The 18,818-nt window shown below is 40.0% G+C and overlaps 1 protein-coding gene across 2 annotated transcripts in view; it reads left to right on the top strand.

The window, feature by feature from the left end:
* Positions 1-384: 384 nt before the first annotated feature.
* Positions 385-18,818, top strand: part of CNNM2 (cyclin and CBS domain divalent metal cation transport mediator 2) — a gene marked incomplete at its 5' end in the record, with an annotated part of 120,495 nt that continues 102,061 nt past the window's right edge. For both annotated transcript variants that reach the window (XM_084246375.1, XM_084246374.1), the window contains one exon: positions 385-2,002. In XM_084246375.1, coding sequence (XP_084102501.1) covers positions 385-2,002 — 1,618 coding nt within the window. The remainder of the gene's footprint in view (positions 2,003-18,818) is intronic.

Here is an 18,818-nt window from a genome sequence, read left to right as displayed (position 1 = left end):
ACAAGAGTCACGCGCCTTTCAGTTGGAAACTTGGCGTGCAGAGGACCGAGGCCCGCATCGCCCCACCCACCTGCCTTGCCATTGGCCCGCGGCGCCGCTCGCGGCCACGCCCCCATTCCAGCCCCCTGGCTGGGAAGGCGGGCGCCCGCTCGTGATTGGCTGGCCGGCCTGTCTCTCGCGGGAGCGGCGGGCGCTCTCCCCACGCCCTCCCCTCCCGCGAGGCTCGAGGTGCCTCTGCCGGCCGAGGCCGAGCCGCTGTCAGTCAGGGAGGCGGGCTGCTGGGCGCCGGGTGCAGACGCTCCGCTGCAAGCTCGACCCGAGGCCGATGCCTGCGCTCGCGCCGCCGGGTGGGAAGCATGAGGCCTCAGCTGGAGCAGCCACCCTATGATTGGCTGTGGCGCTGGTGAACCCGAAGTAAAGATGGCGGGCGGGCAGGCAGCCGCCGCACTGCCCACTTGGAAGATGGCGGCTCGCCGCAGCCTCAGTGCCCGCGGCCGGGGGCTCCTGCAGGCGGCGGGGCGGCTGCTGCCGCTGCTACTGCTGAGCTGCTGCTGCGGCGCGGGCGGCTGCGCGGCGGCCGCCGAGAGCGAGGAGACGGTGATCATCGGGCTGCGGCTGGAGGACACGAACGACGTGTCGTTCATGGAAGGAGGGGCGCTGCGGGTGAGCGAGCGGACCCGGGTCAAGCTGCGGGTGTACGGGCAGAACATCAACAACGAGACCTGGTCCCGCATCGCCTTCACCGAGCACGAGCGGCGGCGCCACAGCCCCGGCGAGCGCGGGCTGGGGGGTCCCGCGCCCCCGGAGCCGGACAGCGGCCCCCAGCGCTGCGGCATCCGCACCTCAGACATCATCATCTTGCCCCACATCATCCTCAACCGCCGCACCTCGGGCATCATCGAGATCGAGATCAAGCCGCTGCGCAAGATGGAGAAGAGCAAGTCCTATTACCTGTGCACGTCGCTCTCCACGCCCGCCCTGGGCGCCGGGGGTCCGGGGTCCGCGGGCGGCGCCGTCGGGGGCAAGGGAGGCTCCGGGGTGGCGGGGCTCCCCCCACCCCCGTGGGCCGAGACCACCTGGATTTACCACGATGGCGAGGACACCAAGATGATCGTGGGTGAAGAGAAGAAGTTCTTGCTGCCCTTCTGGCTGCAGGTGATCTTCATTTCGTTGCTCCTGTGCCTGTCGGGGATGTTCAGCGGCCTCAACCTGGGGCTCATGGCCCTGGACCCCATGGAGCTGCGCATCGTGCAGAACTGCGGCACCGAGAAGGAGAAAAATTATGCCAAGCGCATTGAGCCCGTGCGCAGGCAGGGCAACTACCTGCTGTGCTCGCTGCTGCTGGGCAACGTGCTGGTCAACACCACTCTCACCATCCTGCTCGACGACATCGCGGGCTCGGGCCTCGTGGCGGTGGTGGTCTCCACCATCGGCATCGTCATCTTCGGGGAGATCGTGCCCCAGGCCATCTGCTCCCGGCACGGCCTGGCTGTGGGAGCCAACACCATCTTCCTCACCAAGTTTTTCATGATGATGACCTTCCCCGCCTCTTACCCGGTCAGCAAGCTGCTGGACTGCGTCCTGGGCCAGGAGATAGGCACGGTCTATAATCGGGAAAAACTGCTGGAGATGCTCCGGGTCACTGACCCCTACAACGACCTCGTGAAGGAGGAGCTGAACATCATCCAAGGGGCGCTGGAGCTCCGCACCAAGACGGTGGAGGATGTGATGACTCCCCTCCGGGACTGCTTCATGATCACCGGGGAGGCCATCCTGGACTTCAACACGATGTCGGAGATCATGGAGAGCGGTTACACTCGCATCCCAGTGTTTGAGGGGGAGCGCTCCAACATCGTGGACCTCCTCTTTGTCAAAGACCTGGCCTTCGTGGATCCAGATGACTGTACTCCCCTGAAAACCATCACTAAGTTTTATAACCACCCCTTGCACTTTGTTTTCAATGACACCAAGTTGGACGCTATGCTGGAAGAATTTAAGAAAGGTGGGAAATTTTGGTATCTTTCATTGGCTTGCTCTTTTCTCTCTCCACCCTCCTCCCTACTTGAGTCCTCTACCCTCAGACCAACCCCCCAAGGCGAGTTGACCGGAATTTCTCCTTCGCTCTCTTAATTGCAAAGTTGAAAGGGTGGCGTGGATTTGGGCACGGATTGAACTAGTAAGCGCTTTCAGGTTCTTTCAAAGCACAACACTGCCTTCACTTGCTTTCTCCATATCAAAAAGCAGGCTGCCTAATTTATGTGATGATAACCTTCCACCCCGCAGCCCCTCCGAGGGGTGGGGGACTCTGGCCTGGAGGGGTCTGTGCAGGCTTTGCCAGGGTTCTGAGCAGGTAGGAGGTGGAAGGAGCTGGTGAATGCCATACTGTGCCTTTGGGTTGACATATACTAATTGTAGGCATTTAAAAAACATTTAAATAGCGTTTCTAAACCGGTACTGCCATTTTCCTCCTCCTTAAGCTTTACTGAGGTTTCAGAGATTGTTGAAAGTGCATATTCAATAGCTTCTGTTCCTGGTTGTCTGTTAACCTGTTGGGGGTAGATTGGAGTCTGCCTTTGAGGATAGGGGATGGAGTAAGCCAAGTATCTCTCTTTCTCTCTGTCTCTTACAGACACACACACACACTCATTAGCTAGAAAAGAGGTTTTTTGTTTGTGTTTTTAATTAAAGTTAGTTATTAACATTTTATTTGGAAAGACTGGAGGTAAGTTAATCTATGCCTTGTCCAGCTTTCAAGCTTTATTAACTATTTGTTTATATTTACCTGACAATGAGCAAAATTTCCCAGACTAAGTGTGGTTTTGGCAGAAAGCTTGAACCTCTAACGGTGGGATGAATCCCTCTATTATGGTTTTATTTCTTGAATCTTTCTGCTTTAAAGTGTTCTTTTTAACCTGGTACATTAAATTGAAGTATTTCTCTAAATCCGTGTTCACTGTTACAGGGAGTTTAAACAGGGAAGCCAAGTGCAGAGAATGAAGTGTCAGCCTTTCTTGTATCCTGTTGTATTTTGTTTGTTTGAACATGTAACACACAGGTACCTACATACACACTCATACTGTTATTACTGAAATTCTGCCTTTGGAAAAGTTTCAGTAATTAGTGTTGTCGTTTGAAAAGCAAAGAAAGCTAAATTTTTAAATTGTGTGATACCAGGGCATGTGCACTTACTAAAGTGTGTATGTAGCCATTAATGACCTGATAGTCCTCAAAGCTAATTTTTCCTTCTTCAAATAGAATTTGGATCAACAATAGGGTCTCTCCACTGAAATCTGGCATGTGTAAGTGGAGACAGCTCCCTGGATGTGATGATCTGAACATATTCATGGAGTGTGTGGTTGTCCTAATTCCTTTTTCCTGGCTGAATGGTGTCCTTGCTGGAACAGGATCACATTGCAGTAATTTTCAGATAAAGGAATAGAGCAGAATGTGCTTTGGAGATTGGTAATTTGCATTTAAATGCAGGGGAGATTCTTCTAGATTCTTAAACAGTAAAAAAGAAAATATCCATTATCTCTAGGTGAGGGAAGTTTCTGTTGGGGTGTCATTTGGGGGTGTCATTATTCTTTCCCCACTAAGTTGTTAATTAGAGCATCTAAACAGTTGCTTGTCATTTTGCAGTAATATCTGTGATACTGAAAGATGGCTTGGAGTGTTTGAAAATACTATTTAAATATTTAGTCTTTCTGTTGCTAAATTTTCCACATTTATACAGGTAATTTTTTATATTTTGGGGGGAATTTTTTGCATCTTCTGATGGTCTGATTATACTAGTTAATGTGTATTCCCTACTGAAGTCTTTCCTTCACTTCTGTATCTCTTTCCCCCCCCCCCCCTTTTGAGAATGTGGTTCTTCACCTCACAGCTCATTAATCTTACCCTTAACTTAAAATTTCAAAATTGGCATTATTTTGAAATTTGTTCTTGGTTGTCCTTGATCACTTTTCCATTGGCTGGAACGTTTTCATAAGGAATTTTTTTTCCCTTATAATTGCCTTGCACAGTATTTTCTTTGAAATGTATCCTTTAACTGATTGAGTTACTAATATTTTCCTCTGAATTCTGGAAAAATAACAGTGTGCAAGCTTTTATTTTTACGCTTAACCAGGATAGTAATTTGATTAAGAAGATTGTACAAGTTATAGGTACGTGCAAGCCAATGGCATCTTTGAAGAGTGGTCTAAGATGGTTGGTTACAAATGGGAAATTTAAACCATGATCTTAAGTGGATAGAAGAGTGGGTGTTTGTCTCTATAGGAATAATTGATTTTCACCTTTCTGGTCTTGGTCTTTTTTTAATCAGTTTGGGCGCTTTAGCCGCACTAACCACTGTGATAATAAGATATTAAGTTTTTTCTGGACTATTTAAAATGTCTTACTTGATCTTTTCCCCTCTTCATTTTGTAATTCAGTCATGAACTAATGTGAGCAGTCAAACTTCTATTGTTTTTTCTCTATTGATTAATGGAATACAGGATGGTGGGAAAGCTTTTTCTTCCTCACTTTCCTTCTAACAATATCAACTGTAAGTCCCCCATCATGGTTAGAACATTAATTTAGATGTCACTGAAAAATAATCCTTCCTAATTAAGATAATCTGCATTAAGCCCTTCCAGTCCATCACTCATCTGAGGTATTTTTTACTAAGGAGAGGGGGAAGGTTCTATGATGTGTAATGAAATGAAAGCCACCTTTATATAATTATGTATGAATGTCTTCTCTCTAATAATTAGAACTTTTTGTTTGGCTACCAAGACACTTACCTTGACTGGGGTTGAAAGATAAATAATAGTGCTAATTTTACAGTTAGCTTATTATTGTTACTTATTTACCCTGTGCCAGGTGCTCCTCTGAAAAAGGTGATTCACATTACATGAATCACCTTGTTTAAATCTCTTAATGATTGAGTGAAGCATTATTTCTAGTTTACAAATGAGGGGATTGAGGCTTAGGTTAAATGATTTGTTCAAGGTCACACAGTAATTTGTGATTTTGGATTTTAACTCAGGTCTGTATGACAGCAGAACTTGTTCTCTTAATCTCTCTTTTATGCTGGTCCCCTTGATCAAGATTTAAATTACTATTTTAAGTGCAGATGAAGTTAGGTCATCTGTCAAAACTTTGTCTCAGCAGACACAGAAATGTATTTAATTGTATATTTGTATTTAATTGTGTATATGTACATGTATGTATGTGTGTGGAGAGAGAGACACAGACACTTTAAACTGTGCTTCTGTGATGTTCTACATAATTGTTGGTTTCTCCACTTTTGCCATTAAAACAAATTAATTATTTTAGCTTCCGTGATCCTAAATCTAAAGAATTCTCTTTCCAGTATCTCTAGGTCAAGCATCAAGATCCACTTGGAAAATATTTTTTACTTACATTATAGCACTGGTGTGCCACTTCAGTGGCTGCTCTACTGTTGTTTTTCTAGTAGCTAAAGCATGTATTAATGTTCCACTTAGTCTCTCATCTGTTTCTGTTGCAAGGGTGACACAGACTCAGTTTTGTGTTTTAATGTTGATCTATACATTTTTATAACCGCTTATATCATACTTGTCAGTGTATGTCTTTTCCAGCTCTTGCTCTCAGTCCCTATGTAATGTCTTTTCCTGTTAGTTTTGTAGCTGTTTCTAAATCTAAATAAGAGAATAAAAGTAAATCCCACTAGAGGATTATGGAAATTTTAGAAAAATTGTCTCAAGCAAAAGAGCGTGGAGGAAGGAAATGGTAAATTTCTACACTTGGGTGTAGAAAGGACACCAAAGACTCTCCACTTACATGACAAAACCTTTAACAAAACCTGGGGATAAGTCTCCCCACCCAGTTGACTACTTTGAGATTGGATTAGAAGAATTAATTACTAGTTACTGTTTTTCTTGTCTGCTTATTATTATTATTGTTTTTTTTTTTTTTTTTTTAGCTTTTTAACTTGCATTCCAGTACTTGTTTACAGCTGCTAGGGGCTTAGCCAGATTATTTTCTTGCTTTTTCTTAGTTAAGACCAAGTAGCATCCCCAGATGATGTCTTTCTGTAAGGAAAGAGTACAATGTGTAGTTTTCACTGAAAACATTAGTATACAGTTCTCTCTTCCATGCAAGTCTTTCCATATTAATGTGCTGAGAGTTTAATATTAAAAACTTTTTTCTCGCCAAATAAAGTGTTCCACTTGTTTAGAGTCCAGGGGCTATTTTTATTGATGTTTAAAGGTATGAATGGGATGGAAATAAGGGTAGATATACTTGTTTCTGTGATTTTTGTATGTTTATTATTTTGTGTAATAATTTTGTGTTTGAGAGCATCATTATGAAATACCCAGATAGTGAAAGTCAAGTCAGAGCTAGAAGGCAAGCAGCTTGAGGATCAAGTCTAGTGTTTGTAAATTTACCAGATGATAAGAAATGCTTGGGGGTCATTCATTAAGAATGAGGTCCATACTTATTAAGAATAAGAATGTTCTTATGGGGATAATACTAGTAATAATAAGAATAAGGCCTCACTTAGAGACTTCTTAGACCAGTTTCCAGGGAAGTGATCTTGGAATCCATGTTGTTAACATTTACCCTAACGTAATTCTTTGGTTAAGTAGGTGAGGTAAGTTAGAGAAACGGTCTCGGTCTTGTCAGCTTCTGGGAAGGAAAGTAACCCTAAGAAAGAGCGGAGGGAAGACCATGAAATGATTTGCTTAGGGTTGTTCACCTCACAAGTAGATCCAATTGGACTGGACCCCCCCCACCCCCCCCACCTGGAGATGCAGTTCTTGGCACTTCAACATGTATCTAGGTTCCTCAGTTCCAGGCAGGTGTAGCATTGGAAAAGCAAATATTCAGAGTTGTCACTGGTTTTTACTTGTCTTGATTTTGATGTCAGTCTTTGTAATATCCTGGATTCATTCTATCTTTGAAAGGCATTTTGTTACATAGAAAAGAAGTCTGAATATGTGAGCTCTTTTTATTTTAGATTAATTTTGACTTCCTTACTCTGCTAAGGTCAGACTAGAAGTGTCTTTTAGTAAATAGGTGTTGAGATCTAGATTGTGTGAAATCTCACGAAGTTTATTGTAATGTATTTTTCTTGAATTATCTTGTTTTGATTATCTTTTTGAATGATGTATTTTCTTTTGGGTTGCTTCTTCTATGAGGGTAATGAAGGTTGAATTGGGGACTGTGGGGTGAAACTTTGTTGGCACTTTTAATTAAAAACACTTTGCTCACAGTACAAGTCTGTGAAATCCCACTGAAATATTCATCAAAGCATTTGAAGCATGTGTCCCATTATTCATGCATCTGTGCACTCCCCCCTTTTTAAAGTTTTTTAATAATGTAAGCTAAATTCTTACTGTGAATCGTGCCTGATTTGGGGAGGTTATTTGTGTTAATAGGATCACCAAAGCCGGGGCATGGCCTTTTAGGTCAGGAGAGACCATAGTTGAAATCCAGCTCTGACTTAGTGAGAGCTGGATGGAACAGGAAAGGACCTTGTTTTGCTTTTTCTCTTGGTTTTTATGGGGATTACACACTACTTGCCCCCTCCCTACCTCAAAGGGCGTCAGATTTGTTTAAAATCTGAAGCATTCCAGACAACTATAAGGGACCAATTTTTGAAAATTATTAGCAAATCTAAACACAGTTTAAGATATCATTATTCAGGAAAACCCACAAAATAGGCTGAGCCACTATGATATTCTATGGTTTTTGCTCTTGAACTAATTAAACTTTTAAGAACAAACTTTGGATTCTAATTAGGTATTAGTTACTTATAAACTTGCGTATTTCTTTTTAAGGGACCCTTTCCTCTAAGTTTATGTTTTTTTTGCAGTAAGATTTACTTGGCTTATAAAGAATATTTTTTGAGCTTAAATACATGGAAATGCTGCTACTTTACTAAACTGATTGATTAGTTTGATTAGTTTTTCTGTGGAGTTTTTTGGGTTCTCTTTGTATATTATCATATCATCTGCAAATAGTGATAGTTTTACTTCTTCCTTCCCTATTTGGAATTTTTGTATGACTTTCTCTTGTCTTATTGCTCTGGCTAGGACTTCCAGTATTATTATTATTATTTTTTAAAGATTTATTTATTTATTTATACAATCACTGGGTACAGTCAGAAGCGCAGGAGGGTGAGAGAATTCACCAGAGCCAGAGCGGAGAGCAGAACAGGCAGAGTGATGAAGCACACTGCTGAGAGGGAGCAGTGGGCAGCAAGAGAGGTCTGCACGCCATGTGGGACCCTCACCCAGCAGCAGGGATCCAACCGGCGCTGCAGAGGCTGTGGGCAGCTTCACAACCCAGCGCTCAACCACTGTGCCACCGGGGAGGCCCACTTCCAGTATTATTTTGAAAAGCAGTGGTGAGAGTGGACATCCTTGTCTTGTTCCAGTTGTGGTACATATACACAAAGGAATTTTACTCAGCAATCAAAAAAGATAAACTCATGCAATTTGCAGCAACATGGAGGGAGCTGGAAGGGATCATGCTCAGTGAAATAAGCCAGAAAGAAAAAGAAAAATACCGATGGTCTCACTCATAGCAGGAATTTAGAAAACCTAAATAAGGGACCAGGAAAAAGACTAATTATAATAAAGTAAAAATCAAAATCAACAAACCAGAGATACACATTCGGGGGTGGGGGTGGGGGGGTAGGAGGGAGTAGGATCAAAACAAGGGTGGTGGGAATTATATGGGGACTATAACCAAGATGAAAATGCATGCATTGTGCAAAAATGAAAAATGATGTAAAAATATATAAAATAAAAGAAATTAAAAAAAATACACGGAAATGAATGACCAGGATTGGATACTGTTTATTTCAGTGTTGTCTTTTCATCTTCTTCTCAGAACACGACAAACAAGGAACTCCAAATCCTACCAACCCTGAAAGGCAGGGGGACGATAAGAAGCATTCTTTCTTTCAACATCATATATGCTGGCTATTCCAGAATGTCTGTATATGAGTATTTTAGGGGTGGCAGGCTTTGGAAGAGGAACCTAATAGACTCCTAACAAGTACCTTTTGTAGATGATATATGTTTATCAGGCTGGTTTAGGGGTTGATGGAGATCATGAGGGTGCTGGCCCTCCCCCTTATGCTACCATTGGTTATAATACTGCTGTGTTGTGATGGTGAGAGCCTCATTTCTTAATACCACACCTCCCCAATTACAGTCAGACCTAGGTGGGAATGTTTCTTTTCAGATTTACATCATGTAGGGAGGATATCATCTGCTAGTGCAAAGATTAAGACAATTATCCTCTTCCTGGGTCTACTTTGGGAAAGCAATTTACCCTCTTTAAACCTCAGGTTTTTTCCAAAGGAAAATGGGGTATTTTCCTAATGCATAAGGTACTTGGTAAGAGTTCATGTGACAATGAATGGAAAGATGCTCTTTCCACTAAGTACCTCGTACTTAGTGCTCAATTAATCATTATTTTTGTCATAATGATTCTCATGGCTATTTGCTGTTTTTGGTCTTTCTCTCATTCAGGACTGATAGTTAAGAGAGGAACCTCAGGGCATGCATCCTGATGGTTGTTATGGATGTTGAAATCTTGAAAGTGACTAATTGTTATAGGGTTTTAAAATTATTATTGTTATCATCGCTACTGCAGTTTAGGTTCTGCTGCTTTACAGCAGTTGCAGTTATTTGACTAGATGGCACATACATATGTATTTTTTTTTAAAGATTATTTATTTATACAAGCACTGGGTACAGTCAGAAGTGTGGGAGGGTGAGAGAATTCACCAGAGCCAGAGCAGGGAGCAGAACAGGCAGAAGGACTGAAGTTCACTCCTGAGGGGAGCAGTGGGTGGCAGGAGAGGTCTGCGCACCATGTGGGACCCTCCTCCAGTGGCCGGGGAGCAGCCGGGGATTGAACTGGTGCTGCAGAGGCTGCAGGCAGCTTCGCAACCCAGCGCTCAACCGCTACGCCATCGGGGAGGCCCACATACGTATTTTTAAAGAAATTGCAACAGTTGATTATATGTTCTGCCCTCCTTAGAGTAAAAATACTGAGTCTTAAGTTCTCCATTCTCCTTAACAGTAAGTGACTGAAAAAGACAAAGTTAAGAAAAAACAGAGCAAGTGGCCGTGGATTTTGGAACCCCTTGAGTAACCTAAATTTGAAGACCAAGGGAAGAGCTCAAATTACTCCAATGTAAACTTCTAACAAGGGTCACATCAACAGTTGACATAATGGTTACATCTGATAAAGCAGACTTTTGTTGCTTATAGGAATGAGGAGTCATAAAAATTCCTACCCTTTGGTTTAGTAATTGTTTACCCTGGAAATTTTAAATCATTGATATACTTTGAGAGAACAAAAGAGCTATTTGGTATTTCATGTTGCATTTATATTTGTAACATTATCAATAAATAATAAAAAATTGGAAACGGCTGAAAGATCTCATAACTTCAAGACAGGCATGGAGGGGAAGGAGTTAAGAAAATTGTAGATATTGACTAATTACAGCTGTTTATTGAAAATTTTGAAAGCCACATAGCAATATGGGAAAATTCATACTTAACTGTGCATAGGCGATATGCACAGAGAAATGTGAAAATATACATGTGTATACACTGCAGGAACATGGACAAAGTGAAAATAGTTGCTGTGTCAGGATAGGGTCATCGTAGTCAATCTTTGTCAAAATCTCCTTAACTGTACAATAATATACCTGGAAAGAATTCAAATCTATATAAACTTTGAGTCCTGATCTTGAGAAGACTAACCGTTGCTCATCTTCAGGAACTCAGATGATTCCATTTCTCCTCAGGAACATTTTTCTTCTGAAACAAATAATGCTTTTAAAAGTTGAAATATCTTTAAAATACGTTAAAATCCACCCTTTAAAAAGGTGTACAAGTTGGTGTTTTTCAAACACAATGTATCTTTTGCGTCTGGCTTAGTGTAATGTTTTCAAGGTTCATTCATATTGTACTATGCGTTTCATTCCTTTTTTATTTTATTCCTTTTTATGGTCAAATAATATTCCATTTTATGAAAATAACTTTTTGTTTCTGTATTCATCAGTGGATGGACCTTTAGGCTGTTTCTACTTCTTGCCATTATAAATAATCATGTCTTGAAAGTTGGTACACATTTTTGTGTGAATATATATCTTTAATTCTCATAGGTATCTACCTCCGAGTACTATTGCTAGTATATATGGAGATTGTATTCTTAACTCTGAGAAGCTGGCAAACTTTCTCAAAGTGGCTGCTTTCCAATTGTTTACTTACCACCAGCAAAGTATGAGAGTTCCAGTCTCTAATAATTTGCTAACTCTTTTTTAATTTTGTATCTTAGCCGTCCCAGTAGGTGTGAAGTAATGTCTCATGTGGTTTTGATTTGCATTTCCCTAATGGCTCATGATGTTGTGCATGTCCTCATGTGCTTATTGGCCATTTGTATATCTTTTTTTTGAGAAATATCTATTTAGATTCTTTGTCCATTTATAAATTGGGTTATTTGTCTTTTTATCATTGGATTAAAAAGTTTTTATCTATTCTGGATACTCACCTCTTATTAAAGACACAATTTGCAAATATTTTCTCCCATCCCCTGAGTTTTTTTCCATTCATTCTTGGAAGCAGAAAAGTTTTTAATTTTGTGAAGTTCAGTTTATCTGTTTTTTTTTCTTTTGTTGCTTTTACTTTTATTGTCATATCTAAGAAATCATTGCCTAATTCAAAGCTGCAAAGATTTATGCCTGTATTTTCTTCTAAGAGTTTAATAGTCTTAGCTCTTATATTTAGGCCTTTCATGCATTTTGCGTTAATTTTTATAGATAGCAGTAGGAATCAGTATCGTTCTTTTGTATGTGCATATCAAGTTGGTCCACCACCATCTGCTGAAAAGACTATTCTATCCCCCAAAGAATTGTCTTGGTGCCCTTGTTAAAAGTCAACTGACCACATTGTGGGGCTTTATTTCTAGACTAAATTCTGTTCCATTCATATATATCTTCTTTATGCCTGATCATTGTTTTGGTACTTATACCTTCGAAGTAAGTTTTGAAAATGGGAAGTGTGTTTTCTTCAACTGGTGCTTCTTGGTTATCAGGGGTACAGGCCAGAGACATGGGAGGGTGAGAGAATTCACCAGAGACAGAGCAGGGAGCAGAACAGGCAGACAGACGGAAAACACTGCTGAGGGGAGCAGTGGGCGAGACAGGAGAGCAGCGGGCGAGACAGGAGAGCAGCGGGTGAGACAGGAGAGGTCTGCCACCCCATGTGGGCATCTCCCTGGCCAGCTGGGAATCGAACCCGTGCTGTAGAGGCTGCGGACAGCTTCACACCGCTGCACTCAGCCCTCTGTGCCAAAGTTTTTCATGGATCTTTCTTGTCTGTTTTTGCAAATAAGGGAGTTGGAATCTTGATAGAGATTCTGTTGAATCTGTAGATCAATTTGGTAACCAATGCAATGTTAACAACATTAAATCTTTTCATTTATTTAGGTTGTGTTTTGTTTCCTTCAACAATGTGTCTTGTATGTTTCAATGTACTTACAGTTTTTTCAATGTACTTACAGTTTTTTTGTTAACTAAAATACTTAGGAATAAATTGTTCACTGCTAGTATAATTTTTATATATTGATCTTATATTCTGCAACCATGTTGAATTAATTTATTAGGTAAGAGATGGTTGAATTAATTTATTAGGTAAGAGATGGTTCTTAAAATAGAAAAAATGCTTTTAAAACATGAGTTTTTGGGTTATAGTTATTTCATTTGATAGTAGTGAATTTTATTTTTCTTTTAAAAAATTTAAACATTTTTACTTCCTACTTTCATATGAAAAGAGTGAAACACTGGTGGTGATGAAAATGTCCTTCTTTAGGAAACTTGAGAGGAAAGAGTAAATTTTCTTAGTTTGGATATAGGAAATAAAGAAACAGACTGTATGAAATTTGTTGGTCAGAGACCAAAAATATAGCTGGCTAGAGCTTGGGAGTTTAAAATTTCCTATCTAATGTTTAGAGCAACTATGTATCGGTCTTGGGATTTAGGCTAGGGGATGAGCACAGAAAACACAGCATACCTAAATGGCTTTATAGTGCTTTTCTTTTTCAGGCCTAAGAGTTTTCTTTGAGTCATTTTTATAGAAACTAGAAAAAACACTCTGATTCTCAGTCATGCTGCACTTGATACTGCCACTTTCAGTGTGACCCTTGAGATGCCAGATACTCCGTCCCAGGGAGCTAGGAGACAGATGAAACTCCTTGCTCTTTTTTATTTTTATTTTTTTCCCCTTTTGGTGCAACCTTGAGGGGCTGGTAATCTCAGAGGGCAAATGTTTTCTTCTGCTAGCAAAGACAGACTGAGGGCATCGTCTGATCTTTATGGGAGTGTGGAGAGCTTCAGTTTTTCCATTTACCCATCAGCAACCATAAAAACAAAGCACTGACTCAACTGGAAGCTTCTGCAGAATGGCATTGGGGGTTTAGGAGGTCCTGCGAGTCAGGCAAGAGATGGGAATATTTTAGCAGATTTAAAGAGGTAAAATTACAAACAGCTAAAATGCAATGGCCTGCTCTCTCAAGGTCCTTCAAGATTTGTTTCCTTTAGTCGCTAGTGTACCTCCTTGATTTAAGTGGTGGCAGGAATAACTTGGTCCCTTTGGGGATGTTTTTATTGCTCTAGTGGTTGGGATTGGGATGAAACTTTACTGGAAGCAAGTCAGTTAGACAGAACACTACCATATTATATGTGCGAACCATCTGCTGTTTTTTATTTTTTTAATTTTCTTGTTTCTTGCATGCATTTATTTACTTGAAAACGCTAAGAGAACATTACCAAAGTGTTACTAACAATGACTATTACTTGAGGTTGGGTGTTGGGGGAGGAAGTGTGTTTATTTGTACTTCAAGTTTGTTATTTTTAAGCATGTATTTTGTAATGTTTTGGGGGAAAAATCCATTAAAATATTTTTAAAAGTATAAATTTTGTAACTTTAACCATAAATTTAGATATTGACGTGAAAGTCAATGTATTTAGGTGAAATTTATCCATGTTTTCTTGGGATATATGGAAATTTTGGTCTATAATGCAGGCATGTTGTCATTTTACACATTCCCCACTCCCCATACTCCATTGGAATCCTTAATGATTGGGGTGAAAGATGACTAGCACTTTAAAACCCATAAATTGTGTATGTGAGTGCACAGCAGGTTAGTGAAATGCACTTTGTGTGTGAAAGAAAGGAATTTAGGTTTTTGGGTTGCATTTGTTTTCAAAACATGTTATTAGGTGACAAAATCCAGTTTGTTTAGATTTCTGTGTGGATTGCCTGGAATGAAGTGGTTTGGTATTTACTTGATTGCCCTTATTAAAAAAAGGATGGGTGAAGTGCTTGAGTTTCAGCTATTGTTGTACTATTAGCATAAAGTTGTAAACCCATGATACCTCTTATTTGAGGGTATTGAGATTTTGGAAACTGTTGCTTCCTTTTATTTGTAGAAATCATCACTATAAATCTAGCAGTGATTATTTTAAGCAGACAAAAGTATAAAAGGCATTTTCTAAAAGCCACTCATGCTTGAAGATTAGTAGTTTCCAGACTATCTCATACATTTTGCTAAAATAAAAAGACATTTTGACTTTTATGAAGATCAGGTTTGGTTATACTCCAATAATATCATATCTCTACTATACATCATTTATCTCACATAAAAAGATGCTATTTTTCTTTCTTTTTCTGAATGTATACCAAACTAGAGGCTAAGTTAGCTGTCATTTGGGTATCTCTTCTAAAGTGTGTTTTAAAATGACATAAAATAATAATAGTGAATTTTGCCTGTATTCTTTGTAGCTAATGTCACAAGAAAGCGAAACATTTTAGGAAATTAATGTTTGCTTTACTTACGAATAATACTTCTCTCAAAAAATCTCATGTGTATTAGACAGTCAAATTATTTGCTCAGTGCCCTAAATATTTAAAAGCATAGTAAAGTTTTGACCTGATTACTAAAGTTGTAATCAACTGATGAGCTGATTTAAAAAATCAGCTCATCAGTTGACCGAAGATCTTCCAACCAACATTATTTAAGCATAAACTCTTAAATATGAACACACACCCAAACATCTCTGGATGTTTGAGAGGAGCCTTTGATATTTTGATTCTGAGACTAAAGCAAGCAAAAGAAGAATCTTAATTGACTGGAACTGAATTAGCTCCCATTAGCTAACATCTAACTAACCAACAGTTACTACTTTTTCTGTGACTTCTTACGGCCACTTCCCAAAACAGAGGTTAGTAGCAAATGTGAAGCTTAGCTGTATTCTTCTTCATTTTCAGTATAGGTCGGATCTTTGCTGTGTTCATTCAATCTACCTGGCTACTTGGGGCTCCCAACTTGGTAGAATACTGTCAACACATCCTGAAGGCTTATGTAGCCTCCCTTCACACTCAAGGCTAACACACATTTCTGGCAGAGTTCTGTGTCTTAGGAAATGTTTACCTGTCTATTTTTCCTTTCTCCTTTTACTGCAAGCTTTTTTAAGGAACAGCAAGTTCCCTTTCCTTGCCCCTCTCTTCATCTTTAATACTTTACAATCTGTCTTCTAAACAGCCAATACAATGACTCTCTTTATTGCCAAATCTGCATCTTGGCAATTATGCTTAAGGACCTGATGCTTTTTGCATATCCTTTCACCTACTAACTCCATTTTCAGAAACCTGTTTTCGAGAACTAATCAGAAATGCATGTTAAACTACAGAGATGGTCATCTAAGTAATTTAATTTAAAAAATTTTTATTTTTAAAAACTGTGGTTAGGGCCTCCCGGTGGCGCAGTGGTTGAGCACTGGGTTGCGAAGCTGCCTGCAGCCTCCGCGGCGCTGGTTCGATCCCTGGCTGCTCCCCGGCCACCGGAGGAGGGTCCCACATGGCGCGCAGACCTCTCCTGCCGCCCGCTGCTCCCCTCAGCAGTGTACTTCGGTCCTTCTGCCTGCTCTGCTCCCGGCTCTGGCTCTGGTGATTTCTCTCACCCTCCCGCGCTTCTGACTGTACCCAGTGCATGTATAAACAAAACAAACAAACAAGCAAATAAATAAATAAACATGCCTCAAAAAAAAAAATAAAAACTGTGGTTAATGCATGACCTAAACTTTACCATCTGAACCATTTTAAAGTGTATGGTTCACTAGTGTTAAGTTCATTCACATTGTTGTGTAAATCAATCTGCAGAACTCTCTTCATCTTGCAAAACTGAAACTCCGTACCCATTATTCCCCCCTCTGCCAGGCCCAGCAAAGGTCATTCTATTTTGTCTCTGAATTTGTCTACACTGGGTACCTCAGGAGTACCTGCAGTATTCGTCTGTTGTAAGTTATATTCCTCAATGCATGGTGTCCTCAGAGTTCATCCACACAGTAGCAGATATCTGAATTTCTCTCCTTTTTAAGGGTGAATAATACTCCATTTTATGTATATACCTCATTTTGTTTGTCCAACAAAATGTTGTTTAACCCAACAACTTGGGTTGTTTCTACCTTTGACTATTGTGTATAACGCCGCTATTATATGGGTGTACAAATATCTGTTCAAGCCCCTTCTTTCAGTGCTTTTGGGTATATATCCAGAAGTGAAATTGCTGGATCATATAGTGATTCCATTTTTAATTTTGGGGGAACTAAATTTTTCTTAAATAGCAAAACATTACAAGTAATCTAAAGGCCCAGTAGTGAGGAATGGCCAATTTGGCACATGTGATGCAATCATTTAGAGTGACATTTATCCAGTTTTTATTAATATGGGGAATATAATTTTTTTTAAGTTTATAAAATCTATAGAAGGAAAATAATTATTTTAAGTAAAAAGGAACAGCAAAAAGATAGTCTCAGCTATGTTTTAAGAACTGCATGAAAATGATAGGAAATATACCAAAACCTTAACAATAAAGATGGGGTGGCTTTTATATTTGTCTTACACTTTTCTGTATTTTCTAAATTAAATAGGAATTACTTTCTTATTTAGGGGGAAATTACAAAAATTCTTCAAAAGTTTCTGTTACCTCCTGTATGGGAAGCTGACCATCCTAGACCTTGTAGAGCTCTTCACGTTCTGGCTCTGGCCCACATATGTGCCATCTGTCCAAAAGGGCTAATCTTGTAACTGCACATGTGTGACATATGTGTGTATAAACAGACGCATATGTCCGTCTCTCTCTGTGTAGGTATAGATGTGTTTCTTCGTACACACTCAGTGGTTAACATGCTTCTATTCATTTTGTCTCAAAGAAGACTTAATTCTGCCTACCTGAAACTCCACACAGCCTCTACTAGCCAGTTAAAATTCTGCTTTTTTTCTTTGCTGATCTCTGAATTCGTACCACCTGCAATTAAGTTAATACCTTATAATATTACTTAGTTATCTTCAGTCTTTAAATTGCAACTTATATATCTTTTGTAGTACTTATCTGGGAAATACACCCTGTTCTTCACTATTTAATTTTCTTTCATTCTTCTCCCATGCAACTTTTATTTTGAAAAAAGTTCCAGCATAGGAAAGTTTAAATAATAATACAATGAATGCTTAGGTAACTATTTTCTAGATTCATTGATTGTTATTATTTTGCCACAGTTGTCTCTTTTTCCCATATAGACAAATGTATGCGTATATGTATTCTAATTTTATGTGTATTGTCTTTTTTTCCTCCAGACTACCTGTCATTTGAAAGTAGGTAACAGATATCATGACACTTCACTGCTAAATACTTCAATACATGTCTCTTACATAAAAGAATGTTCTCTCTCTCTCTTTATTTTAAGTTGTGTGCCTCACTTTTTTTTTTAAAGGTTTTATTTATACAAGAACCGTGGTACAGGCCAGATGGACGGGGAGGGTGAGAGGATTCACCAGAGACTGAATGGGGAACAGAACAGGCAGACTGACTAAAATACACTGCTGAGGGGAGCAGCGGGTGAGACAGGAGAGGTCTGCTCGCCATGTGGGTTGCTCCGAGGCCGGTGGGGATCGAACCCACACTGCAGAGGCTGCGGACGGCTTCACAGAGCTACGCTTAACTGCCTGCTCCACCAGAGAGGCCCAAAAGGATGTTCTCTTAAATAATTACAATGCCATTGTCACACTTAAGAAATTTAACATCAATATAAATGTGGTAACTAATAATTTAGTTCTTATTCACTTAATTGTCATATCTCTTTAGTTTCCTCTAGTCTAGCATAGTTCCCTTGCCTCTTTTTCTTTCATGGCATTTACATTTCTGGAGTCCAGGCCAGTTTTCTAGAATATTCTGCTATCTGGGTTTGTCTGATTGTCTCATAATTTGAATCAAGATTAAAAAATGTTTGATAGAAACACTACAGTGTAAAGTACTCCCCCCCTCCAGTAATTAATGAGTCATTTGGTAGGATCATATTTTGAGATTATATATATATCCTGGACCCCAACAAACTTTTGTGCAATGGTTTTGACATCTCCTTTATCATTCTGTACTTTCCTTGTCAGTCCTTGTCTGTAGTGATCTGTGCCTCTTTCAAGATAGCATGAAAATCGATGTTTGAGATAGGAGGGGAGAGTAGTGACTCCAGTTCAGACATCAATTGTGTTTAGTGAATGACAAAGGCAAGACTACAATGTGAGGTTTCTGGTTCTCAATCCAGTGCTAAATCCAGCTTCTGGTTACTGACCCTTGATCAACAATACAAGACAATACAAGACAAATATGTATTACTTCAAGTATAGCCTACATTTTTTGTAACTAGAGAGCAAATGTTCTTATTCTTTTGCACGCATTCCTTTATTTGCTTATTCAAAAGAGGCGGTCTCCCA

Source organism: Talpa europaea (assembly GCF_964194135.1).
Source record: "Talpa europaea genome assembly, chromosome: 10".
In the NCBI taxonomy this organism is placed as follows: Eukaryota; Metazoa; Chordata; class Mammalia; order Eulipotyphla; family Talpidae; genus Talpa; species Talpa europaea.
Note: the sequence above shows the minus strand (reverse complement) of the source record. Positions and strands in the feature narration are given on the sequence as shown.